This window comes from Pleuronectes platessa, chromosome 14, assembly GCF_947347685.1.
Source record: "Pleuronectes platessa chromosome 14, fPlePla1.1, whole genome shotgun sequence".
NCBI classification, from domain to species: domain Eukaryota; kingdom Metazoa; phylum Chordata; class Actinopteri; order Pleuronectiformes; family Pleuronectidae; genus Pleuronectes; species Pleuronectes platessa.
In genome coordinates this window covers 23503143-23530439 of record NC_070639.1, presented here as the reverse complement: position 1 = coordinate 23530439, position 27297 = coordinate 23503143, and the positions used below count along the sequence as shown (strand labels likewise).

Genomic DNA, 27297 nt, shown 5'->3' with positions numbered 1-27297 from the left:
ATTCAAAGAGGATGTTAAAAGTTTGTGTAACTATTTAAGATGGTTCGAGTCACATGATGTTTTTTGTAGTTTTTATTTCCTATTGTGTGTTTTTAAAGTTTTTTTCATTTTGAATGGTAAAGCTCAAACTTAAAGAGACAGGAGCTGAAACCAAGTTTTTGAGACAGAGGCTGAACAGAGGAGCTGCAGCGATGGACAGTCTGAGGAACATGTTTTTCTGAACATTAGAGCATGAAAACATTTAATAACACTTATTAATAATAATAATTATCAACCTGAATATGAGCAGAATACATCTCCTTTAAAAGCAGCTCTTTTTATTTGCTTCTCTCACAGCTACACACATTGAAATCTTCCCTGTTGCTCCAGTAAACGTCTTCATCCTTCAGAACACAGAGTCAAATATCTCACAAGACCAGACATGATGCTGAGTCTGCTCTCAAACCACTGGGACCAGCGTTACTCACATCTGTCTCCCAGCAGAACCCAGAACCCAGAAGCAGACACTGAGCGACGTGTGGAACCCGGCTTCGTTCAGTCCGTCGCTGCAGACAGGATTTGGTTCTGCTCGAGCGTCTGTTGCTCCCACACGTCGGATCTGATCTGCTCAGAGAACATTGTGTTTATGGAGAATGTGTTTTCATTAGAGGAGCAGATTCACCCGAGCTGCAGTTTGATTTTAAAACCTCAGCTTCGCTTTATCTGGCACATTACCATGATGCGTTTCAGTGAATATCCTTCTAAAAATAACCCGACGGCTCATTTCCTCCGTGTATAATCTCCAACTATTTACATAAGCCTGTTTAAGTATGATGTTGAAACCCAGTATGTCTCCTGCAGGCAGAATAAACATGGGAACGTTTTTCCAGGCCGTCCCTGCACCGTGATATAAAGCTGCATTTGCGTTTAATGTAAAATATCTTCTTGAGCCTGTAATTGTGTCTTTAAAGGCAGCGGCTGTGACGGAGGAGCCGGGCTGGGATTCAGCTGACATGACAGGTTTCAGCAGCTGGAGGTAAAACCCCTGAGATGTTCAGGAGCTGCTGAACTCTGCAGTGTTTGAGTTTTACAGAGTCTCTCTGAACTTTTCCCTTCTTCAGTCACAGGCGTTAAAACTCCTGCAAGAATCAACAATCTTCTAATTGTTCTTGGTCCGTTTAGTGTCCAGAAGCTTTTGGTAAAATCCTGTGATCATCATCGGAAAATTCAACTTTCAGATTAGAGCTTAACGGGTTTATTAGTTTAGCAAATATGAGTATTTCACTTCGGTAAGTTCTCAAGATATAAACACTTTTATTTTACAGAATAAACAATCCAGAAAAGATTTACATTTATCTTTTTACCTAAAAACATGTTTATTTTATTATTCAAGTGCAATGTATTTGTTTGTATTTGTGTTTTCTTTTTATTTATAGTTATTTATCATAAGGTTTACGTTTTAATTATACAATATCAAGCCTCAATTACATCAGTTTGCCATAAGGATTTGAGAATAACATCTTACGAATCATACATCAACTGATCTGAGATAGTTTTCTCCAAAATACTTAAAATCTTTTCCCTCCCATGTAAAACCAACAACCCACTGTATGTGAATGGACGGGGCCAGTATATCACACTCCAGTAAAACTGAAAGTACTGGTGTGATGTGCTCTTGACGGGGTTATTGCAACAGGGTCGGTAAAGCAAGGCACAGATATTTATAGAGCACATTATAGAAGTCAATGTACTTTACAGCCATAAAAGAAGCAGAAATGTACAGATCAGAAACTTAGAACATTTAAAGGAGATCAGCTGATTTCATTCGGCCACAGAAACAAGTTCACTCACATTTTTAAAAGATGGGATGAGGAAAAATGTGCTGTATAATGACATCTGATGGTAAATTCTAAAAAAACATTAAATGCCTTTTGCTGTAGAAGATCAGATATTTGTTCTCGCTCGGCAGCCAAAGTGCAAGAAGGGAATGAACCCTGTGAACTTCCAGCAGAGGAAGTGAGCTGGAGGCCTCCTGCTGCTCCGGGCTGAGCACTCTGACAGCCTGATTCACAGGGATTTGATTTCCCCCGGTCACTCTCTCTCCCGATGACGGAGCTCTGAATGTGTCGCCTGCATCTGAAGTGCAGGAGTAGACAGTTTGCAGAAGAGGCAAAGAGAAACCGGAGAGTAAAAGATTTGTCATCAGCAGCTTCTTCCTCTTGGTCGTTTTGAGCCTGAGCCTGCTGAGCTGGTTGTTCAGGCTGACGGAGCGTCTGCAGAAATGTCCTGGAGGAGTAAGGTCACTGCTCTGAAGGATCTGAACACGTTCCACATCTCCTCTGCCACAGCTGTGTTTATCATGAGCAGGGTTTCATCTCAGTGAGTCAAAATGTCCCTGCAGCCTAATAACAAAAAGAGGGAACGGTGGGACGAGGAGCCCGGTGCACTGGCTCCAAACATCTGGTTTAAGACACAGATGTGTTTCCCGGATGTGGGATCGTGTTGTGTGGACTTCTGTTATTCTCATCTGTCTCGATGCCAGTGGTGTGGACAGCCAGGGAGCTCTCAGTATTCAGGTAAATACCATCATCTGACAAAGAGGAGACTTATAGCAAAAAGCTTTTAAAACCCCCCCAGAGATGCCAAGTGCCACCACCACCACTCTGAGACCGGACCTGGTCCAACAGCCCTTTGTGTGACCCTCACAGCACCTGGGTCAAATGAAGTGAATACGAGGAAGAGGCAGAACAACGAGGCTGGAAGGCAGTAGTTTGCCCAGTGGAGGTTGGGTGAAGCTTCATCCACCATCAGGCCCTGCACCATATCCTAAGAGAAAACTCTGGGTCTGCAGCCGGTGACTCTGGATCAGGAGAACAGATGTGCACGGTTTAAATCGTGCAGAAAGGATCATCTCTTCCTCTGAGGGGCTGAGCTGCTGTGGTTGAAGGTCACGTCTCCAGGGTCGGTACCATGACTCAGCGACATGTCGCCCTGCCCTCCTCATCGAGGTTTGGGAGTGGTGCTCCACACTCTGTGACCACAAGCCCCAAAAAACCCTGATGAATTTGATCAGTGTCAGTTTTTCCATCTTAAAAATACTCAACTCTGCGACTTGCACCGAAGGAATAATGAATAACCGGTGTGTTTACACAAAAATAGGAAAAAGAATTCAATGCATGCGTGTTGGTCCAGACAGGATGTTGCACAACGCAGATAACGAGGCTGAATGTTTCCTGTTCACTTGGAGAAGTCTCTCCGACCTCTTTCTGGGTCTGGGTCCAATCAGAGGATCTGTTTTCCTTCCTCTCTGCGTCTGCGTGTGAGCGGCAGTGTCATCATAATGATCGGTTTTCATCATTGGACAGAAGGAGCAGCCACTCCTAACACAGACGACAGGGCGTTCAGACGCTCGTTGACTTGATTCCTCCTCCGTCTTTGCTCTGTTTCCATTTGGACTCTGTTTGAAAAATAACAGTTTTATGTAACTGCTTACTTCAACAGGCGTGATATATTTGTTTTCATATAAAACAGCTTAGAATAATTTCCCTCATAGGAGTGACTGACTCTCGTTAAAACTCAGTTCCACACAGTTGGAGGAGGCACTAACAAGGCACAGATCAAGAAATGAATATGGAATAGAACAGTTAGTGATACAGGACAGCAAGTAAGTTACTTCCCCATTTTTTTATGTGTTTTTCTATCATTTTGTTGGTTTTATAAATGTATACAATTTGGGATCAGTCCCATCTCAACTCCCTTGAGCATGAAATCTTCAGATTCCTTGAGCCCACAAACCCAAAGATATTTTTGTACAATTACATATTTTAGATTCTCATAGTGACGACGCTGAATCCAGAAAGTTCAGTAGTTTTATCTACAACTGACCTAAATAATTAAGTAATTAATAATCAATACAGAAGCTGTATACATTTCCTGTGCATCAGCAGAATTGATTGAGTGATTGCTGCTGCACAAGGATGAACTTTCCCACAGCTCTGTGGTTTACACAGGGGATTTGAGGAGGGGGGGGGGGAGGGGGTCCAGTTGGGGATTCTGTCAGAGCAGTTTGCAGCATCAGGATCATCTTCTGCAGCTGTCGGCCTGTGTCACTTCACCGAGCTGATGTGTTCTCCTGCTGCTGTTCATGTTTCCTCTGAACCTTTGGGCCTGACCCTCTTGTTCCTCCCTGGAGAACCTGCACCTATCTCCTCTCCGTCAACTCCCCCTCCATGATAGCGGCGTATTGAATGAGGGCCTTTGTGGAGGGTCCTGGAACAACTGGTGTGAAATGAGCCTGTCGACTAATGTTTCACTCGATTACAGCTGCCGTCCTCCCTCTATCAACCGTCCCTCTTGTCTCCGAGCCGCCTGGAGGAGGGAGGAGAGCGCTCACACAGACGACCGGGACAAATCAGAGTTTCAACAAAGTCCAGAAGGACGCTGCCTCCTCCCTGAAGGCTGCTTCCTGTTGGATTGGTTCCAGGGGAGATAATAAGTTAATAAGTGTGGTGGAGAAGGGGCAGGCTGCTCGGGGCTGGTCGTGGTTGTTGAGTCGCTCACTGAAGAATTCCAGCTCCTCCAGTTGTTTTCCCTGTTGCAGCAGGACGTCAAACAGAAGGTTTTAAGATCAATGTCACAAAGGGTTGTTGATTTCAGATGCTCTCAGCTCAGGAAACACACAGACACACACACACACACACACACACTGATTCCAAAGAGACTGACATCGAATACAAATGTTTACACAAACAACACAACCGACAGTATCTGGACAGATTGTGTACTTTTGATTTTTGTTTCCAGCTTTGTAGCTTCAGGTTTAAGAAACTCTTCATAGATTCCACCTGACGGAGCCTGTGTTTGGTTCATAGGAACAGTGGTGAACACCGCCGCCACACAGGAAGTAGTTTCTGGTTTCAAACCTCCTGTGTGGAGTTAACATGTTCACTCTTTGTCTATGTGGGTTTTCTGTGAATACTCAGAAATGGGGTTTGAACCATATTGCAACAAGCCACCAGGGGGCGATCCAGACACTTTGGCTTTACTTTTGGGAGCTGTCATGTCGGCCATGTTTATATTATGGCCACTCTTTACTGTTCAAGTCGCGGTTCAATGTGAAAAACACAAATATTTGCTGTTATAAACTTCTCTCATGTTACGATTGGAAGCTTTGTTTTTGTTTCAAGATGATTTGGACAAAACAACATCTGGATTATATTTATTGAACAGATTCTGACAATTAACAGTATTGACCTGAGTCTTGTTGCATGTATGATGTATTCATATTCCTCTCTCTCCTCCTCCAGGTCACGGGGAGTGTCACTGTGGGGAGTGTAAGTGTCACGCCGGCTTCATCGGCGACAACTGCAACTGCTCCACGGAGACGTCGGTCTGCGTTTCGGACGACGGGCAGATGTGCAGTGGGCGGGGCCACTGCGTGTGCGGCCGCTGCCAGTGCACCGAGCCCGGCGCCTTCGGGGACACGTGTGAGAAGTGCCCCACCTGCCCCGACGCCTGTGGAACCAAGAGGTAAGAATCTGCTGCTCATCGCTCAACGACCTTCAGGTTCTGCTGCGAGTGACGAGACGCAGGTCAAGAGGTCAAACTGCATCAGGACCAGAAGTGAAGTGAAAACACATGACTCGCTCGTTTATCTGACTCGGTTATACGAGGGTCTTAAGATAACTCTCATACCGTTTGTGACCTTGTGAAGAGAAGCCGTTGCCCCCCCCGTCGTTTGAGCCCTCATCCATCAGCGGGGGGGGGGGGGCTCTTTGAGGCAGAGGTCAAACATCCATCAGGCGTCTCGGGGAGATAGAGAGCGGTCTTGTGTGAGGACGGGGTAACTGATGTGTCCTCTCAACGCGCCTCCTTACATGCACGTGGCTTCGGTTTTCCAAGGCACAGGAGGTTTTTATGGGACGACCTCTGACCTTTGACCAGACTCCGACGTGGAGACAGGTTATCAGCGACGTGTGCGTCCATTAGATGGTATTTAACAGAAGAACTGAAACTAGGAAGCAACAGAAACCTTTTAGTTTCGTTTGATTTGTTAGCAGGAGATAAAAACAGATTTAACCATCAACCATTTGTTTTTTAGCTTTTGTTGCTTATATATATAGTTTTATATAATTTATCCTTTATTCTTTCATTTTGAATTGAGCTTATGACGATTCCAATTTAGTTTAATACCTCTGTTATTTAAAATTCCAACAAAAGTGCACATTGCATTGAAATTAAGGCAAATTTAATTAAATTTGTGACACTGACAAATAGTTTTTACTTTTCTGTTTGTGTTAATTTTCCTCATTGATATAAATGATGTAGAGAAAATAATACAAGCATCTGTCAGTGTAATTAAGTGCAGCTCAACAGCAGAGACCAGGAATCCTCCAGAATGATCAGACTGGAATATTCTAACGTTCATGGAGGGAGGATTCCTCTCAGGAGTCAGGACTGTTGTATCCGCCTGCTTTAAGAGAGACGTGTCACTTTGTGTGTGTCTGTGTGTGTGTCTGTTGTGGCTGAAGGTTTTGGACCGAAGTTCAAACACAGTTTTAATCAAAGTGATGCGTCTGTGAAATGTCCCTGAAACCTAAAGAGACGGCAGCGCTGCTCACTGGTGCAGACCTCAGATGTCGAACTCACTGGCTGAGCTGTTCACTGACCGTCGAGCTGACGGAGTCATTTCCTGCAGCAAAGAAAACAAACAGCACTGAAACAATAACACATTTAGAGGATGGAGCCAGAAGCTCATGAATACTGAAGATTAAAGAATCAGCGCTGCATGTTTCTCCTCTGAACTCGTCCTCCTCCTCTTCTTCAGGGACTGTATCGAGTGCCGGCTTTTCAACTCGGGGCGACTTGCAGACAACCAGACCTGCCAGCGCCTGTGCAAGGATGAAATCATCACTGTGGAGAGCTTCAGTGAGTACACACCCATTCTTTACACACACACACACACACACACACACACACACACACACACACACACACACACACACACACACAGACACACACACACACACTCGGACCAGCTGTTTGGCCGAGAGACGTCTTCACATCTGGGGCGTCTGACACAGTTTCACTTTCCACATCACAAACTTAACTTTTAATTTGAGCTATCACTGTTGACGTTGTGAGGCCCCGCCCACAGTGATGTCACCTGAAGTGTTTAACTACTCAGACGTGATGATGAACATTCACACTGAGGACAAATAGCTCGATTAGTTATTATAGTACTTATTACTTTATTCATATAGCACCTTTTGAAACAGCCGTTACAAAATACTTGTTAAAGGACACAAGCGTAGAAACCATTCGGTAAAAGTGAATCTGAACAGATGGTTTTCAAAACACTGACATTCTGAGAGCAACAATATTTGAAATATCTACACACAACAGGATGGATAATATCTTAACATCTAAATCATATATTTGTATTTCTATATAATACACAGCATTGAATAGCCTCTTCTGTCACTGGGTGTGAACAACCTGCTGTGCATCAAGCTCGTGTCCCAACGACCACGTCTGGATGTGATTCTGTTTAAAGCTCATAAACTCTAATCCCTTGATTCTGCCTCGGCTGACACGCTGAGCTGGATTGTATCTGCTCAGCTCGGACCTGTTGTCACTGAGCTCCGCCTCCTGCAGGCTGTAGAATAGCTGCAGGTTCTCTGCCTCACATCTTTCATGGTTTAAGACCTCACACGCCTCTGATGACTCATGACAACACACTGGTCATTGTGGTGCTGATGTTTACTCTATGTTATCCAGCAGCAGGTGTGTCTCTCTCTCTCGACCTTCGGCCTCACGCAGCAGGAAACTGCAGCCGATCCCCGACTGAAGCCTCCGTTCTGCTTCAGAGAGTTCAGTGGGATTCAGGCTTCAGATTGGACAGAGCTCCTCCTGTGTCGGGGCTCTTCTACTGGGAGAGTCCACCCACTAAACAAACAAGTAGAGCCGAGCCTCTCCAGTCACTTAAAAAACACACAGATCTGCAGTTTGAGTCCGTCCATAAACTCGATCATTTGAATTTTAGACCTTGAAAAGTCAATAGTAAATTTGATAAAATATACCGACAAGTTCTTAAATGTGTTTATTAGCATTTATTTAACGCTACTTCCATCATCATTTTGTTTTTGTTTTGATGGCATGAAGAGTTTCTAATTTCTCTTTGTGTTATCAAACTGTGTCAATCGCCCCCTGGTGGCTGGATGCAGTGCAGGTCCGAAACCCTGTCTCCTCCATGTTAGCCGATGTGACATGGACCAAACTCAAAAGAGTTTAAATACTTTAAAGTTAACTCAACTTTTCTCAAAGTTTATTTCTGTCGTTTTCGGTCATGTTTGTCTTTGATGACATGTCGTGATTGACAGCTGAGACTAAGATCGCGTCTATCGGTGGAACCTCAAGATGGCAGCGTTCGTATCTGGGATATTTTGGCTTCATTTTTTCAGAATTGATCAGTTCGCTCGGTTTGCTAAAGACTGGATAGTTTGAAAGATAACGTGAAGTTTCCCGGGTTATAACCTGAACTTATCTTCAACTACGAGGAAGTGGAAGTAATTCTGATTCAAGATTTCAAGATTTTTTTTATTGTCAAATGCACAACAATAACATTAAGCAGTCGCTGGCAGTGAAATGCTTGAGTCTCAGGCTCTCTTCTAGCAATGCTCAAGTAGATCTTCCTTCATATCCATTGTACTCGACATGGATCTTAAATTTGAATCCATTATGGTTTTAAAAAGTTTTAAAATTGAACTTGTTGAAACCTGCAGAATCCCTTTTCTGTCCCTCGCAGCCTGGTGGGAAACCGCCGGGAGATGATGTTCAGGAATGTATTAACAAGTGCAAAGTGATCTACGGCCTCATCGCTCTGAGAAGCTGCTTCGCTCGGCGCTGGAGGCCGAGGAGACTGGTCGGCTGCGTGTTTAGCTACAGAGGCTATTATAAGACCTTTAAATATTGGCCCGGCGCAGCGCTGGCTCAGATCCGACTTGTTTCATAGCATTTCCCCGCTCGCTCAGCCATCTGACTGGCCTTAATAGACTCCACATGTACATTCCAGATACTTTGTGCATGAAATAGAGGAGGGGGGGGGGGCTCTGACCTCACCCTCCCTTGTGAGTTCTTCAGATATTTGGGTTTATGAAGATTGACTGAAAACGAGGGCACACGGAGCAACAGCGTCTCAATCAGGGAAGAAATTCAAACTATGTGACGAAGACATTTTCTGTTTTCTTTTCAATGTCCTCATCTTTTCCTCTCTCTCTCTCAAGCTGAGAAAATAAGATAATAAAGTTAAAACCATAACCTGCGTATGAATATGGACACCATGAGAAATTAGAAGGTGGATAACAAAGAGAAGTGAATCAAATCAAACGCGTTGTTTTCGAGGCTGCTGCTGTTTTGTTTTTATACGATTCTCTTTCCCTTCTCCTTCTTTTCTTTGTCTCGGTGTTTGAAGCTCAGAGTGTTTCTCTGTTTCTCTCCAGACGCTGACGACCCGGGCGCTGTGCTTTGTCTCTACAAGACAGACAACGATTGTGTCATGAAGTTCACGTACTCGGAGCACGCCAGCGGCCGCTCCGTCCTCACCGCTCTTAAAGAGCCAGGTCAGAATCTTTAAACAACAACAAATCAGGTTTTTTCTTCAACCACAGTTATTTTTCTGGTCGGAATTTAAAGTCTGCTAAGAATCTAGTTTTAGATTTTATCACATTGTTTCTTCAGTCTTTGCAGAGAACTTTCCTAATTTGTTTTTCACGCAGTTTTTATTAAGTTTAAAATATTTTATTTATATTTAAAGGATAATTCCACCATTTCTGCATTTTCTATTAAAAATCAAATCAAACAAACATTCTGAGGATCCTCTCTTCAGCGCCACAAGGCAAATGTCAAGTTCCGTTTGAGTGACTTTTCCTTCTCCGGTGTCAGAGTGTGGTGGAGGCCCGGACGCCATGACGGTGCTGCTGGCCGTGGTGGGCAGCATCCTGCTGGTGGGGGTCGTGCTGCTCGCCGTCTGGAAGCTGGCCATCACCATTCACGACCGGAGAGAGTTCACACGCTTCCAGAACGCACGCTCACGAGCCCGATACGAGATGGTGAGGATGACTCACACCTGTAGCATTTTGTTTTGACCCTTAACTGCATGTGTTTTCCACAACAGTAAGTGAGGCTGTGTCTCTTCCCCCTCGCAGGCCTCCAACCCTCTGTACAAGCAGCCCGTCACTACACACTTTGTAGAAACAGATTTCGACATGTACGGGAAGTCCTACAACGGAGGGGTCCACTGATCCCTCGGCACAGGGGCGCGGCAGGACCGGTCCATCGAACAGATCCCTGGAGGACGGGGGCCGAGCTGGACTGAACTCATCCCGCCGCACGGTGCTGATCGCTGACGTGAAATGAACTGGACTGTGTCCGAGGTCGGAGTTGGGAATATGTGGCCTTTTTATCTGTACAGAGACGATCGGAGCCGACCACGGAGAAAATATTTGACTTCCTCTTCCTCCTCGTCTTCCTCTTCCGTGTGCGTCGGCGGTGGCGTCGGCCGCCGGCGGAGGAGGAGCGACGGTTCACAAACTCCTTAGTCCTGTTTAGAGAGAGGAAGTTAGCAATGAGTTTATCTGACGTCACACGAGATCGTGAAGTCCAACACTCCAACAACTTAAAACCACCGTTTACTCTTTGTACAGAGCATCGACTTATATTTGTATATTTTTATAAACACTTTAAAAAAGCCCCTTATTTTTAGTCGTCTAAACTATGCACAGGACTCGGATCAACATGAATTTCACTCGTCTTCAAATTCACGGGATTATTAGAAAAAGCACATATTCCTGAAGGCGGCTGTGACGTGGTACTACTAACACTTACTAAGCATTAGATGTCTTACCTTCAGTTTGCACAGCGACAGATCTAGATTTTCTTTAATGTTGTGTTTGTGTGTTGTTGTGTTTTTTGCTACACTTGCACTCCACTCTCTCCATCTGAACCCCAGGGTGACCCCCCCCCCCCCGCAGCTTCTCAGCTCCTAAAGGATACGATGGACGTTCACCTCTGTTGGTCTTTTTCTCACCGAATCATGAAACCATGAAAAGACCAAAACCAGCCACGTGATCGTCCGTCGGTACTTTGAGTTAAATATCTGAAAAGCTCTTACAGCTCTAACAATAATTAATTTAAAAAGAGGTACGAGCTGGAAATGAGCTACAGTGAATAATGAATCGTTATTAAAAGTATTTAAAGCATCAGGTTCATCAGCCGATCAGATTCTACAGGCTGTGTGAAGCCGTACGCTGATGACACACCGTTATTTTGTGTTTTCTTTTAAAACTGCTGGACATGATTTTCCAGATTTCAATAAATCTAAATGGAACCAGTGCAAGAACCAGAGCTAATTGGGTGAAAAAGAACAAGCAGTGCAGAGGTGTGGATCCCTGATGGATCCCTGATGGATCCCTGATGCACTGAGGAGACACACACACACTCAATAATCTCCAGTAAATCAGTTCCTCGTTGGTTTTGGTCTTTCCGTTGAATTTACATGTGACAGTAAGAATAATATAAAATATCACCGACCTCCGAACGCTTCACTTCACAATCAGAAACACATGTTCACGCTGGGGTGACGGCCTGGAAGAATTCTCATGTGCTCAAGTAAATATGTCACACCCACGATAAGATCAACCCCCAGCTGCTGCAGTGGTTTGAATCTCGGCCGGTTTGTGACTGACTCTCTCTCTCTCTCTCTCTCTCTCTCTCTCTCTCTCTCTCTCTCTCTCTCTCTCGCTCTGATGTGCCCTTGAGCAAGGCACCTAACCCCAGCGGGTCAGTGGCCGGCGGGTCAGACTGTGGTTCTGCTGTGTGGAAGTCCTGGATGCGTATAGGCTGATATTGGTAATGCAGTGTGTCATATGTTCCCCTGTGAAACTGTCGTCCAGCTGTGGGAGTGGGTGGAAACATCTGGATCCTCTGAGGGGAGGAGTCTGACAGCAGGACATGTCGGGTGGGCGGAGCCTTTGGGCCTTTTTTCTTTCTTTTCATGGTCGTACAGTGAAAGTGGGCGGGGCCGGGCGTTGGTGTGTTTTCAGCGATTGGAGAGTTTGTAAATATGATTTCCTTTGCGTACTTTAGTACACACTGTGCCAAATGAAAGGAGGAGGTGGAAGTCTGACGCCGCTCGGCTGTGTGTCCTGACTCATCAATCACCATTACAGCATTCCTCCTGAGCGTGTTCACATGTGTGACCCGCACCAGCACATACGTGTTTGTGTAAAAGAACAATAAATCTGCTTATGTCAAAAGTCAGTGGGTGTGTTGTTATTATTTTAAGTCATTTTAAACATCACATCTAGTGTATAACTGAATGTGTGTGTCTGTGTGTCGTCTGGTGCAGTGATTCACAGCTTCTCGGTCTGAATCCGCTCAGATACAATGGACTTGATGATCCAGAATCTAAAATGATCCTGTAATCATATTCACTTCATTTCAAATTAACATTTTAAAGCAACACAGGCTGACTTGACTGAGCGACAGCGCCCCCTGCAGCCGCTCGTGTGGATTCATTCTGTGGTCTGGAGTTGAACTGAGTCACAACTGAACATTCTTCATCTCTTAAAAGTTTCCTTCTGAATATTGGAGATAAACTCTGGTTTTTAATAACTTCTAGACTTTCTAAGTTTGTTTTCATCTGCGTTTGTTATTTAAAGGATAAAAAAAAATGTTAGTGAAGCAGCTGTATTCACAAATCTGTGTTTAACAGTGAATCTTTCATCTCAGTCTGTTCATTCAACCCCAGATTTACGACTTCAGGTTTCTGAATGTATGCACATGTGTAAATCTGCAGTTTCTCACAAACTTTCCACATCTGTAGCTTTAGGTTCAGACTAACATGTAACAGGAGGAAGTTACAGCTGTGAAGTGGAACAAGTCAATGTTTGTTCTGTTGTTAAGGTGAGATCATAAATCTCTGCTGCCTCCTTGGTGGTTTTCAGTTCCCCTCCTCCCCCCTCCTCCTCCTCCCTCCTCCCTCCTGACCGGGTGAGAGTCGTCTGCCAGCCTCGGCCTCATGAAGTCACAGCTCAGCTTGAACCTGTGAGAGACTAAATCAAACCGGTGTAAACATCAACCTCATTAACACAATCGATGTCCTGATGAGCTGCTGCAGACTCGCCTGACACGCAGCTCAGGGGAATGAAAGGAAATCTATTGGTGCAGAGTGGATTCTCTGCTCAGGACACATTTGTTTTTCTTTCAGGAAACCAGACTTAAAAGTTGAATTTCTCTTTCTTCTCTTTCGTTAAGATTTTTGGGAAATAACTCAGGATTTAAAAAATATGTTCAGAATCCAGTGATTGTTGATTTAGAGTTAAATTTCCTGCAAAGTAAATGAAGTGATTTGTGTCAAACTGATTAATGATGTTTAATATTTAAATCTGTTTTTTACTCCAGTTCTATGGTTTATTTTTAACGATTCCTTCTTTAAGGCTTAAACATTTTTCACATTGAAGGAAAATTACGTAGAAAAAAATATTGACCAATACCTGATAGATTGTTATAAATTAACCAAATCAGTTAAACTTTCATTTGTTATGTGACTATTATCGTGGCATGCATACAGTAAGTGAAAGATTCAAAAATAATGTTAGGGATTCAATTTATTGGTGTACACTTGGATGAAGGTTAGTTAATAGTTAATGTTACGTTTGAAATTAAATGAATGGATGTGAAACTCCTATTTTCTTGTTTCCTGTTTGTTCCCATGAACTCAGCGTTATTCTGCACAAGCAGCTGAGATCACACTTTCTCTTCCTTCTCCTCGCACGCGTCCGTCTGACCAACAACTTCCTTCTGAAGATGCTTTTCTGAATTTGAGGAATTGAAAAACGAGTCGTCGCTCAATGTTCTCTCACGAGCTGTTTGACATCGTACTTCGACAATCAACATCTCCAGCAGCTTTGGAATCTTTGCTGATTTTGTTTGTTTGAAAAGCTTCTAAATTCCTTCACTTTGCACGAGTCTGTGCAGATTTACCAACTCTGACAAAAAGATGATAAAAACTAACATGAACTGGACCAGTTTACGTGTTAAACTCAGAAACAAGGCTTTCGCTTCCTGCAGCAGGTGGAAGTGATGAGTTTCTTATGCTTTAAAGGACCAGTGTGATGGATCTAGTGGCATCTAGTGGTCACGTAGCAAACTGCAGGCAACTCAACCACCTCTTGTGTTTGGTTTGTCCATCATGAGCCACTGTAGAAAGAGGTCCTGCTGCCTGTGTAGATACAAACAGCTTTTTCTAAGGTAAATCACAACAATTCCTAGTTTCAGGTGATTATAAACTAATTACAGAAAGAAACACTGAACCTGTGGTTTAAGGTGTAAAGCTATTTGAAGCTGTATTTAAAACTCCAGTTCTGTTCTGCATCTGTTGACTGTGGAGCGTCGGCCTCTCTTTGTCATGTGAATGTTTTGTGTGACCTGCAGCTCGGCTCCCGGGTCTGGAAACCTCCACACGATGTGCACTGACCTCAGATCCCTGCTGCTGCTGCACGGACGCGTTCAGACCATCTGCATCACAAAGGATCCGTAAACCGGGTGAAACAACAAGGTCACAGAGTCACAACGTTCCGACCTTCGACCTCCTGCCGCCGAATGCTGCTGCTGTCAATGTGATGGGAGAGTTAGAGGGGACGGAGATAATGCCACAGTCTTTATTTAGTCTAATTTGAAAAGTAAAATCTTTCAAAATAAAGGAAACATCTCCTAAAAGTCGTCTTCACTCTACGATGTTCCTGTTCTTAGATAATTCACCAACAGTTCTTCTCCTTTGTTTCCCGGGGGTTTGATTTCCTCTACTTTACATGAACTTCTTCATCAGGACGAATCGTTTTATTTATTTTAATATTCGTTTGTGTTTAGGCCCCTGAGTCTGTATATTTAATGCTATATAATGTTTTGCTGTGTGATGACATGTTGTTCAAGCTGACTGACCCAGTGATCTGTCCTCTGCTGCCACCTAGTGACCGAACCGCATCAGTGAAGCTTGTGAAACTAAAACACTTAACCTGGCAGCTGTGTTCAAGAGATGAAATATGTGGACATGTTTGAATTGTTCATTATTACATCAGGTGCTTGTAAGTTCCAGGAGGACGATGAATTATTGGTTATTAATCTTGAATCAATGAGTTTTTCATTGATATCACTTGGATCATTGATTTCATCCTGACAGAGTTGATCCAACAAAGGAACTGAGCTCCAACTCTTTAAGAAACAAACCCTCAAATAAATGAAGTCATTATCAGAACAACCAGACTCTGGATTGTAGGTGAAATCTGTGACCACCAGGAGGCGCCAGTCATTTTAAAAGTGATTATAGTAGAGGAAGTTTAAATAGTGGCGGTAAGTGAAGAAGGTTGAATACTGTATGAAGGAGGTGTCTTCATTTATATAATCCTCGTGTGGCGTCTGCAACAACAAGAACTTTATAGATTTTCAAGATAAAATACAGTAGAAATGTGCATATTCAAGTTTTTTGCTTTAAAGAAATTAAATAACTAGTGCAGCTTGTTTGCTGTTTCACATTTTTAATGTCGATGTTTGTATATTTGGCCTCAATCTGTCCAATTTTGAGGATTTTCACTTCCTAGGTTTGTCCTAGATGGACCATCACCTGTAGAGCTCCACTCTCTATAACACGTTTACTGGTCTGTGAGTTTCCTTTGATGCTAAAAGACCTGAGATTTGAAGAAGGATTATCTGTGATTCTGCATTTTCATCTGAAACTTGATCAAGATCACAGAGATATTAAAACTCTAGAACAAAGAACAATACACCAATCAGTCCTGGTGATCTGGATGGTATTTGTTATAGGGTTGATGTTAGATCTGGTTTAGGTTAGAGATGTGATCATTGAGGTGAAGGTAAGGGGCAATGTGTGCGTGTGTGTGTTTGCGTATGTGTGTTTGTATGTGTGTGTGTGGGGGGGAGGGGGAGGGGTAGACCACCAGAGCGAGGACACCAGTGCCAGGATATTAACTCATGAACAGCCCAGAGAAACCAAAGTAAATAAAAAACCGAGCAGAAACAAAGACACTATTATCCTCCTCATCCCTCACTCCCTCCCTCCGTCCTCCCGTCCATCCTCCCTCCATCTGGGTGCTGTACGGGACATGTGGACGTAGTTCCCAGTAACCGTCAGTGTCTGAACAATAAAACCAGCTCTGCTCCAGAAGCATGTTTGACATATGTGAGGAGGACGTCATTTCAGGGCAGTAATTACCAAACACATGCTGCAGGACGTTCTCCAGAACTTCCTGCTTCTGCTTCAGATTTCTGACTCTGTCACAACCGAAGTCAAACAAACACCTTTGTACTCATGAAGGTTTCATAAAGCTGCGGTGATGTGTTTGTGGAAACACGTTTTCCAAAGTGCCTGTGAACCATCGACAGTAAATCAAGATGGACGACGCGTCTCCTCTTCTTTCCATTGTACAAAATGAAGCCAAAATATTCAGGATACAGGCGCCACCATCTTGTGTTTTGATGTAATGACGAGTCTTCATTCGGGCGTCTCAGTTGTCAATCATAGCATTTAAATAATTAAAACCAAGTTTATCTAAAAAATGTACACTTGGAACAAACATCAGTGTGATAAGAACTTTCTAAAATGACTGAAACCAACTTTTAGAACATTTATTTAACTTTATTTATTTAAATTCTAACATTAGCAGGTGATTGAGTTCATGGCCTGTACCACAGCCAGCCACCAGGGGGGTGATCAAGATGATTGGACTTCACTCATGGGGCCCTATCATGTCATCCATCTTTATATACAGTCTATGTTATGAACTATTATGGGAAATATTAATTAATATTAATAATCACTCATCTGCAGTTGTGTCCAGTATTCCTTCTTGTTGTTGCTCTGTTTTGGTCTCCACCTCCTCCTGAAGGAGCCTCAGATGCTAAATGCTCCACTAGCTTCATTGGATCCATTATTAATATAGAATATTGATTTTAACCACTTAGTAGCTGAATTATAAAGATTATTTCCATATGACTAATGGCTGAAATGACTATGATGGTAAATTATCACACAACACTTCCCCTCATCGTTCGGTTTAGCTGCTCAGAAACTGGAATGTTTAGATTCTCTGATTCTCTCCGTCTCTTTTCTTTTATCAAACGTGTTCCAGCAGCAGGAGGCAGCGGCTTCTCAGCTAAATGAAAACAAAACAGATCCAATAAAACTTTTCTCTCACTCCAGGTTTCTGTGTGTGGCTGCTGAGCGGTTTCAGGGCAGATGTGTGTTTCTGATTTGAAGACGAGGACGAACCAGATGAAGAGTGACACAACCTGGGTTCTGTGATCGAGTGAAGCTGTTTCCTCTTCAACCTTTAACTCTCACAGCGTAGAAGAGATCGTAAACATGATTAATTCAGTTTCCCAACTTGACTGATTCTCAAAGTTACATCAATTAAATGTGTTTAAATACAAATTGCGTCAACCAATGCAGAAGCATAAATCCAGTTACACACACAGGAACATCTCACACACTGATGTTGCTACATGGAGATGAAGAAATGAGAGTTTTCATATCTGCTCCGTCATGTTTCACAGACATGACGTCAGCAGAATGAATAATCAAGCTGTTGATTAATCACGATACAGTCGACTCGGTGCGTTGACACTTTGCCTTCCTGCGGTGGAGCGGCGCATGGAAATGATGACGAGTCCCTGAGATGCAGTTGTAATCTACAGTTTGTCACAATTACTGCGTCTGAGACGGACTTTCCATGCGTGGGTTCGAGAGGGAGTTGAGAAGGTACAGATCATTTCCTCCAGAGTCTGGAACCAATTCAGGACTTTTTTACCCAGCAGCCATTGGTGTGTGTGTGTGTGTGTGTGTGTGTGTGTGTGTGTGTGTGTGTGTGTGTGTGTGTGTGTGTTGTGTTTGCTCTTTCTCATTAACCTGTCATTCTGCGAGAAAGACGGATTGTGTTCTAAATAGTAGAGTCCCAGCATTTACAATTCTTAAATATGGTTTTGTAAACTTTATTTATCTTATGTTTTGAGACATACATGTTCTAATAGTCTCTCTCTCTCTCTCCATCCATCCATCCAACCCTCCCCGCCCCCCCCCCCCTCTCTCTCTCTCTCTCTCTCTCTCTCTCTCTCTCTCCACTTTATAAGCAGATTTTGTAACTGTCCATTGTGTTATTCTCGATTGTTGTTTTGTTGAGCACAAAATGTCAGAATCAGCCTATTCATCATCTCAGGGGGTTGAACCTTCACCAAACCGCTGGGACAACACATGATTTCTGTGTAAACACATGATTTGGTGGTGTTCCCCGTTAATGACGCTGTGGGAGACACGTAACATCTGGTAAAGCCTCACCCCCCCCCCCCCCCCCTCCCTCCCCTGTGGTCTGAGCTGTTGAGCAACTATAATGATCTGCAGTGGGGGGGGGGGGGGGGCAGAGCCAGGGAACTGTTGCAGCAGCGTATAACAAGAAATGGTTAGAACTGAATCTATCATATCACCATGATGAAATGTGATTCTTTGTGATGTTGATGATGAATTCCACAGATATCTGTTGAACATGATATATAGGGTGAATATTGAATTGCTTTTATTATTACGTAACATGAAAAAGGTGAAGAAGCTTGAAAATGTTTTGAAATATACCTACTATTCCCATTTAAGAGTTTTTAACCTCTTAATCCCCTACCGTGCATTTCTCATGTATCTGACAACTTTAGTCATTTGGCAAATTCCGATTATTAATACAAATATTCTCATCTACTTTAATTGCGCGCTATCTTTTTTGTCTCTTAATGAAATTTGTAACTATATAAAGTTTTTTCTTATTCTATTTCTTATCAGTGTGTAATATAATCCAAATTAGACCCATCTTTTCCCTTCACACTCTTTTTCTGTGTGTGATGAGTACACAAACCACTTTTCAACCAAAACTGTAAAGTGGAAATATAGTATTAATCCTTATTAATCATCACAGCATCAAGTATATAAGATGTTTCAATCTGCTAAAGTCAAGTATATTTATATGCTAATACTTGTTATACATAGTAAGAATAAACTGTAACTTCCCAGTATAAAATCCTCGGCCAACAGAAAGTAGAACAATGTGAGTAATGAAATAAGTGAGCAGCAGTAGTTGTAGGTCGTTACCACAGTTAGGTGACTGGGCTCAGTGGGAACTGCCCACTTCTCCTGGGAGGCAGCAGCTCCCACTGTTTCCTTTATAAAGCCAGAGGAGAGAGGGAGGGAGAGAGAGAGGGAGAGAGAGAGAGGGAGCTGCTGGAAACATCTGGAGAGAACAGCAGCAGGATCAGGATGCACCTCCTCGCTCTGCTCTGGACACTCGGCCTCCTGCTGAAGGAGACGCAGGCCTGGGGCTTCAGGAACGGAATATTTCATAACTCCATATGGCTCGGTAAAGATCTGTCTCTTCTTCTTGCTGCTGTAGAAACTTGTCGCTGGCTCAACTTCATCCGTTTCTGTCCACTGAGCTGAAAGTGGTAGAGTGACAACTCAAGTTTAGTCTCCAAAATAACTGTTATATTCTGTTAGCATAGTTGATTTGATTATATTATGTATATTCTGAACAGTTTTATTCCTTAATATTTGGAGTGTATTTTTTATATTTTTTTCATTGTGTATAGTGTGTGGTGTTTCTCTATCATATCTATTGTGTCGTACTTTATCTTAAAGTGTCATATTGTATCTGATTACATTGTATATATTGTGTCGTATTTATTGTATGGTATCATATCATATATCTATTGTATAGTATCTATTATAGCAGATCTGTCTTATCTATTATACAAAATCCATCTATCGTATGGTATTGTGTCTGTCTATCTATCTATCTATCTATCCATCTATCCATCTGTCCATCTATCTATCTATCTATCTATCTATCCATCTATCCATCTATCTATCTATCTATCTATCTATCTATCTATCTATCCATCTATCCATCTATCTATCTATCTATCTATCTATCTATCTATCTATCTATCCATCTATCTATCTATCTATCTATCTATCCATCTATCCATCTGTCCATCTGTCCATCTATCTATCTATCTATCTATCTATCTATCTATCTATCTATCTATCTATCTTGATCTATCTATCTCTCCTTCTCTTTCTCTATCTATCTATCTATCTATCTATCTATCTATCTATCTATCTATCTCACTTGTTGTTGAGCTTTATCTGTGTCAAACTTAGTTTATATAACTAAATAAATAAAGTCCACTTATATTCAGGCTTCATAAACAGCTGTATTGACCTTGTATGGTTTACTGAGCAGGACTTTGTTAATCATGTAAATCAGAATAACGAGCAGTCAATTGAATTTAATAGTTTTGAACCATCAGGTCTTTGAGTTTCCAGCAGCGACTGTGAACACTTCAGAACGTGTCTCCACAGAGAACCAGGGAACGTCCAGCTGCTCCTCCTCGTCCACACTCCTTGTTTATGACCTGGCTCAGGGTCTGAATGAGGCCAGTGGAGGAATATGACTTCATTCAAGTTCTGCTTCTGTTGAAACCAGGTTCTCACCACAGAGCAGAGTCTCGTTTCATTTCTGCTGAAGTGTAACTGCTCCCTCTCACGTTATGGAGCCTGTTCTTTATGTTTTTACGAGGTGAAGTGAACGCCTGCTACTGTAGGAGGAGAACGTGTTTCACATCACTAATGAGTTCACCTCCTACCCGGATCAGGTGCAGAGCGTTGACTCACGTGTTGTATTAAATCGGACAGGAGGTGTTCACAGGTACAGGACGTGAAGTTTCACTCACAAAATCCCTCAGAGGTCAGGAGGCCTCATTTGTGAAGCAGCTTCAAAAGTCAAAACTAAATCAAATTAGCTGAAGTCACCGGGGTTAGAATCAGTTAAAATAAAGGTCATTTACCTCGAGACACGATCAAATCAAAACATCAGCTCGGAGCTCATTTCTGCACTCATGCATGTGTCAAGACCAAAACAGGATCAGCAGACGACTCCCCGTGGATCAGGCCATTAGGCAAGTGACCACACTTCTGTTGAACTTCCAACTAAATGAAGAGAATGTCACACGGTTAATCTGCTTCTTCACCGGCTCCACTGCAGCCGCATGGGTCGAGTGTGGCAGCTTTGAAAAACCTTTGAAACCATCATGATGTAAATTAACTTGATCTTCAGCAGCTTTGTTTCTCCTCTTTGTTTTTTCCCTGCGACAGAACAAGCAGCTGGAGTTTACCACCGGGAGTCGCGTAAAGGGAGATACCAGCTGACCTTCAAAGAGGCCAAGGCCGTCTGCAAGTACGAGGGAGGGAATGTGGCCACTCACGCACAGCTGGAGGCCGCCCGCCAAATAGGTCTGAGGCAACCTGCAACGCACAAACACATCCACAACGCACACGCACAGCAGACACACACTGGTTTAGATGCATTAGGTTAATACTGTCCCATCAGTAACATCTGCGGACGGATCTCTGATGTAACGGTCGTGGTGCACGTCTCAACTCACTGGAATGCTTTTAACATGAAGAGGTTCGGATGTTCACAGGTTAAAGGTCAAGGGGGGGGGGGGGAGTGGTGTCTTTCGGCAGTTGCTTGACTCTGCACCCGATTGTAAGAGTTCCCACAACAACTGTGAAACCTGTTAACACCTTCTTGGTTCTATCTCTGTTCCCATGGCTCAGACACTTGACTCCTGCCATTAGGATCCAAAGAGCTTCTCCACCAGGGAGGTCCGTCTCTCATCAGGGCTCCAGCGGCCGATTGTATCTTAACCCTGAAGCAACAAGAATAAACTAAACACATCTTCTAACCGGCACCAGAGGGTTTATCCAGTTTCATTCTAAGGAGACGTTGGTCTTTCAGTTTGAGATTAGGTCTTACGGATTTCTTCTTCAGGTTTTGTGATGCTTTCCCTCGAAACCCTCTGCTTGCACTCGACTAGCTCCTGCTTGCACTCGACTAGCTCCTGCTTGCACTCGATTATCTCCTGCTTGTGCGCAGTCTGTGCACCTGTAAATTATTGAGTCCCAGTATATCTGTAGGTTCCCAGTTTGAGCACAATTTGGAGTTATTTGAGTGTGAGCGCAGGGTTTCGAGTGAAGCTAATCTAAATGTGAAACTAAATCATGTTCTGCTATCAAACCTCTGGAATGAAGAGAGAGATCATAATTTACTTTCTTATCTTAATATTACGAACCAACCTTCACCACTTCTACTAATCAGTGCTCATCTTCTATATTCTCACATCTGGATTTTCTCAAGTTAATGTTCAGAGAAGTTTTAGTTTATAAGCCGACCGGACGAATCATCATTAATCGACCGTGCGTTGCTGCATTAAACATTCAACAGATGTTCTGCTTGGTTCAGGTTTCCATGTGTGTGCAGCTGGATGGTTTGATAAAGGACGTGTTGGATATCCCATCGTCAAACCCGGGGCCAACTGTGGCTTTGGGAAGGTGGGAGTCATCGACTACGGCTACAGGCTGAACAAGAGCGAGAAGTGGGACGTGTACTGCTACAACCCAAACTGTGAGTATTTGTGTTACTGGTACTTTCCCTCCAGTAAAACTTCCCAGTACTCGTGGTGACTGTCTGGCTGTGGTTGAGAGTCAGAGGGGAGGGGAGGGGAGGGGAGGGGGGGACCCTCGGGTTACTCATCAGGTCTGAGACTCCACAGACTCTCTCAGGGTTTTGTCATCACCTTGTTTCAAGTGAAACTCGAGGCACCACAGTGAGAGTCAGTCTCAGTCCCACCCGGTGACTTATCAGGCTCAGACCAGGAATGAACCAGGAGCAGGAAGTCAGAGTCTGGATCAGAGGCTGGAGGAGACACCACAACACAGTCTGACCTGAGAGAGAGAGAGCTTCAAAACCACAGCTCGGAACTATGGACTGTGACTTAATGTGTCTTTCACGTGGCCGCCATGAGACAACCATACACACAAAACAACTACAAACAAAGGGACTATCTCAGTTTTAAAAAATAAATCTACAATTGTAATATTGCATCTCTCAATTTTTCTAAACGCTAAATGCTCTGAATGATTTTCTAGATTTTCACAGAAAACAGAAAGTGGTGAAGCCGTGAAAGTGAACCGAGGAAATAAAAAGTTGTAGTATAAGTACGTAAAAAAACAGAAGCTCCAAAAAGCTGAGAGGGGTCAGTTGATAAATCTGTAGGTTTTCCACAAAATGAAATGAGGATTACAACAACTTTGAACTTTAATTTGGAGAATTGGGATCAAAATGATATTTTTACAGTTGAAAAATAAACTGATCCTTGTCAAACTACTAATGAGACATTTTAAAATGTTCAGGAAATTGATATTTAATCAGATTTAATTTAGATCATTTATGGGGTTTAGAGGTGGAGCAGCTGTTTCATTAAACTACATCATTTGATCACGTGTTATCCTCTGCTGTACACATGAGTCCTGTGCATCCATTCATCAGCTCTGGAGACACTTCTCCTTCTAAATTAAACTCGGCCCAGTGATGGGTGGACTGGAAACTCACTGTCTTACAGTTTTTCTCCATTGCTTTGGATCATTTCACGAAACAGAAATGACATTCTCAAAACTACACGTGCAAACCTCCAAACCAATGGGCACTGGTTCACAACAGATTGGAATATCTCATTCCTTTAATCAAATTGCAATTGTATTAGCACATCCTTTCAATGACAAGTACAATTTCCAACAGCTTGCACAAATTTCAAATGATTTAGAACACCTTTGCAAACGGTTAGGTACAATTTCCTTCAGTTAGCTCAATTACCAATTGAATATATATTGCTGGTGAAAACTGACTTTCGCTTCTCAGTCAAGTTGTCGTTCTCTGCAGAACATGTTGGCATAATTTCGTTGTTTTAATCATCACCTGCACAATAGTTCACTCTACTGTCAAAATCGTACAGGCACATAATACCATGAAAAACCTCATGGTATATACTGTAATAAGGATATCTTGGATCATTGGCTTAATTTTCAGGTGCAACTAGAACTTTAGTAATCAAGGTTGAGCTTCACACATCTGATCACCAGTCACACAGTAAGTTTACAGTTTGTCTCCATTGCTTTGGCTCATTTCACGAAACAGAAATGACATTCTCAGAGCTCTAAGTGCAATTGGCAAAATAGCCCATATGGTTCAGCACAACTACATAGATCAGCTTCAAAAGGTCATATCTCACTATGCCAAATTTTAGTTTTGATGTGCTTATTGTTGGACAGTATATTGTGCTGTACACATTTTCTGTTACTGTAAGCACGGTGTATGGCAATTACTGTAACAATTTCCATGGCAGTATGAGTTCAATAAACATATTTTATGTGAAACCTTGAATTAATCTTTTTTCTGTTTGATACACATAATATTCTGGAAAGAAAACATCTACTGTAACCATTCAGTGACCATTCCAGGACTGAGCCAAGATTGAAATGTGCACATGAGGGATATTTCTATGGTCCACTGCCATACTGACTAAACATCTAAACATTTTGACCTGTAGTGTTTAAACAATGCCAAAGGGACTTTTCATTTTGGGGGCACTGACTTTTTGTATGAGAAAAGGATTTAGTTTTGACTGATGATTTGGCTGTTTTGGGAGAGATATGACCTTTTGCAGGTGTGCTATGGAGTTTTGCTGAACCATCTATGTTATTTTGAGAGATGAGCCACAGCAATCGAGAAGGAAATTTTCATTTTGGGGGCACTGACTATTTATATGAGAAAATGATTTGCTTTTGAAACTTGAGTTAACTGTTTTGGGTGAGATATGACCTTTTGAAGGTGATCTATGTAGTTGTGCTGAACCATATGGGCTATTTTGCCATTTGCACTTAGAGCTCTGAGAATGTCATTTCTGTTTCGTGAAATGATCCAAAGCAATGGAGAAAAACTGTAATGATCTACAGTAGAGAAAAGCTCACATCCCTCCAGGACGTCTGCTGGAGAAGCTTTTGATGCCATTGTCACCGGCCTCCACATGTGTGTTTGATTTCCTTCTTCTGTTGCTCTGAATTCATTCAGCGCTCACACGCGAGAGACAGACCCCCAAACCAAACTACTGCCCAATCCCACCAGCTGATCCCAGAACAGCTTCGTGGGAATCGTTTCACCAGAGAGCGAGTTTCTCCACGTCCTCAGTTGACAGGAGTCGTGTTACTGCAGTGATATGACCAGTGTGGTTGTAATTATAGGGCACTGGGTGTATATAAAAAAAGAGTACAAATGTTTTTTTGTTCAAAGTCTGCGAGTAAACACTAGGAAGTAAAATGCTGACAGGTTTGTTTTCATCAGATCTTTCTTTGACCTGAATAGCTCATGGACCTCGTGTGAAATTTGGTTCAGATCCAAATAAAAACCTGCATTTGTGTGAGTTTAAACTCAACCTGAGCTTTGAAACATGTATTAGAGACGAACCTGTCGTGTGTCACAGCGAAGGAGTGTGGCGGAGTGCTGACCGAGCAGCAGAAGGTCATTCATTCCCCCGGTTTCCCCGAGGAGTACCAGGACGAGCAGATCTGCTACTGGCACATCCGGGTCCGCCTGGGCCAGAGGATCCACCTCCGCTTCCTGGAGCTCGACGTGGAGGACGACGTGGCCTGCATGGCCGACTACCTGGAGGTGTTCGACAGCTACGACGACGTCTCCGGCTTCGTCGGGAGGTGAGATGATTAGAAACTCAGGTCCTGAGGCTGCGTCAGGTTAATGTTCCTCAGATTTAAGGTTTGAGAAGAACTCGTCTGACCCGGAGAATCTCCTGCTGCGTACCCCATACGTGGAAGAACAAGTCTGGAGAAAGATCGTGGACATTCTCCGGAGTTGTGTCTGAAAGCAGCAACTTATTTTTCAATTTATCAGAATCAGAATCAGAATCAGAATCAGAAAGTATTTATTGCCAAGTAAGTTTCCACCTATGAGGAATCAGCTCTGGTTATTGGTGCATACAATGAACATAGAACATAAAAACATACAAACACAATAAATACAACACACATAAGAAAAGCAATAAAAAGAAACAATATATATTTACTCACTATTTACTTCTTATTTACTCCCTTTTTCTAATATTTATACAAAGTAACATTTATCAAGAAATAAACATATCTAAATAAAATATATATAATAGATAAAAGATATAAAAAGTGAAGTAGAAAGTGAAATGCAAGACAGTGAACAGTGTCAGATTGCAATATGCAATGTAATGCAGTATAATATAATATAATATAATATAATGTGTTCATTTAACACATCCTTGAGGTGTGGGGGCGGAATAAAAGTCAGAGTCAGGTGGGGGTCCCGGGCCTTGTTGACAACTGCAGCCGGGAAGTATCAAGTAATAAATGTGAATGTCACTTCTTCAGGGTTCTTGTGTTGACCAAGCACTAATTAAAAACCATAAAGACATTCAGATATGATGATGTAAGATAAAGAAAATCCTCACGTTTGACCAAACATAAAAACAATTGAATTGCTGTTTCTGTTTCCTCTCAGGTTCTGTGGTGAATATTTACCTGATGACATCATCAGCACAGGTGAGAAGTGGACATCAAATTTTTCCATCTGACGAAAGGTAAAAGATTTCCCGTCGACGTCCGACTCATGGATTTGATATTTTTCTGTTTCACAGGAAACGTGATGACGCTGAAGTTCCTGTCGGATGCTTCAGTCACAGCCGGAGGATTCCAGCTTCAATACTCAGCCTTCAACGCGTCTCTGTTCCAACACAACTTCACTCAGAGCTTTCACTGACCGATGCTGTAACACACTGATGTCATGCTGTTGCTGTATTTATAATGTTATTGGTCACATCGTGTGCTGTAATAAACAAGACTTTATGACTCGTTACAGGAATATTTCTGTCAAATAAACAAAGGTCTTTAAATTGAACTGACTTTATATTCACTGTCCTGGGGTTTCATTTATAGAAACATTTCTGGTTATTCCCATGAACCGTTCCTAGAATTCCATGATGTAAAGTAAAGCTGAATGATCTATTGTGTTGCACTGTCAGGTATGTGTAACGCTCGAATTGTGTTGTTATTATTTGTATCATCAAGTGTTACATTTTTGAAACAACTTCATTGGCAAATTTAGATCTAGAGGTAAAAAGAAGATATTATATAAACAGAGGTTTTGTTTTTGTGAATTTATGGACGTGCTGCTTAGCAAGAATAAAAACTATTTAAATAATTCAAAAATCTTCTGTGACAGTCCTGAAAATTACGATTATAACCAAACAAAAGCTTAAATCTCTCAACGTGTGAAC

At 42.6% G+C, this 27297-nt stretch overlaps 2 protein-coding genes across 2 annotated transcripts in view; both read left to right on the top strand.

Annotated features, from left to right (window-relative positions):
* The window catches only part of itgb5 (integrin, beta 5), a 32778-nt gene extending 20481 nt beyond the window's left edge, over nt 1–12297 (top strand). The window contains exons 12-16 of the mRNA XM_053440088.1: nt 5286–5508; nt 6806–6906; nt 9480–9599; nt 9922–10088; nt 10185–12297. Of these exons, the coding sequence (XP_053296063.1) occupies nt 5286–5508; nt 6806–6906; nt 9480–9599; nt 9922–10088; nt 10185–10280 (707 nt within the window). The 3' untranslated portion in view covers nt 10281–12297. The remainder of the gene's footprint in view (nt 1–5285; nt 5509–6805; nt 6907–9479; nt 9600–9921; nt 10089–10184) is intronic.
* A 6978-nt stretch (nt 12298–19275) lies between these two features.
* On the top strand, nt 19276–26876 carry tnfaip6 (tumor necrosis factor, alpha-induced protein 6). Its single transcript, XM_053439974.1, has 6 exons — nt 19276–19445; nt 21242–21379; nt 22392–22553; nt 25465–25693; nt 26523–26563; nt 26659–26876. Exons 1-6 carry the CDS (start codon nt 19346–19348, stop codon nt 26778–26780), a joined length of 792 nt encoding a protein of 263 aa, XP_053295949.1. The 5' UTR covers nt 19276–19345; the 3' UTR covers nt 26781–26876.
* The last annotated feature ends 421 nt before the right edge of the window (nt 26877–27297 follow it).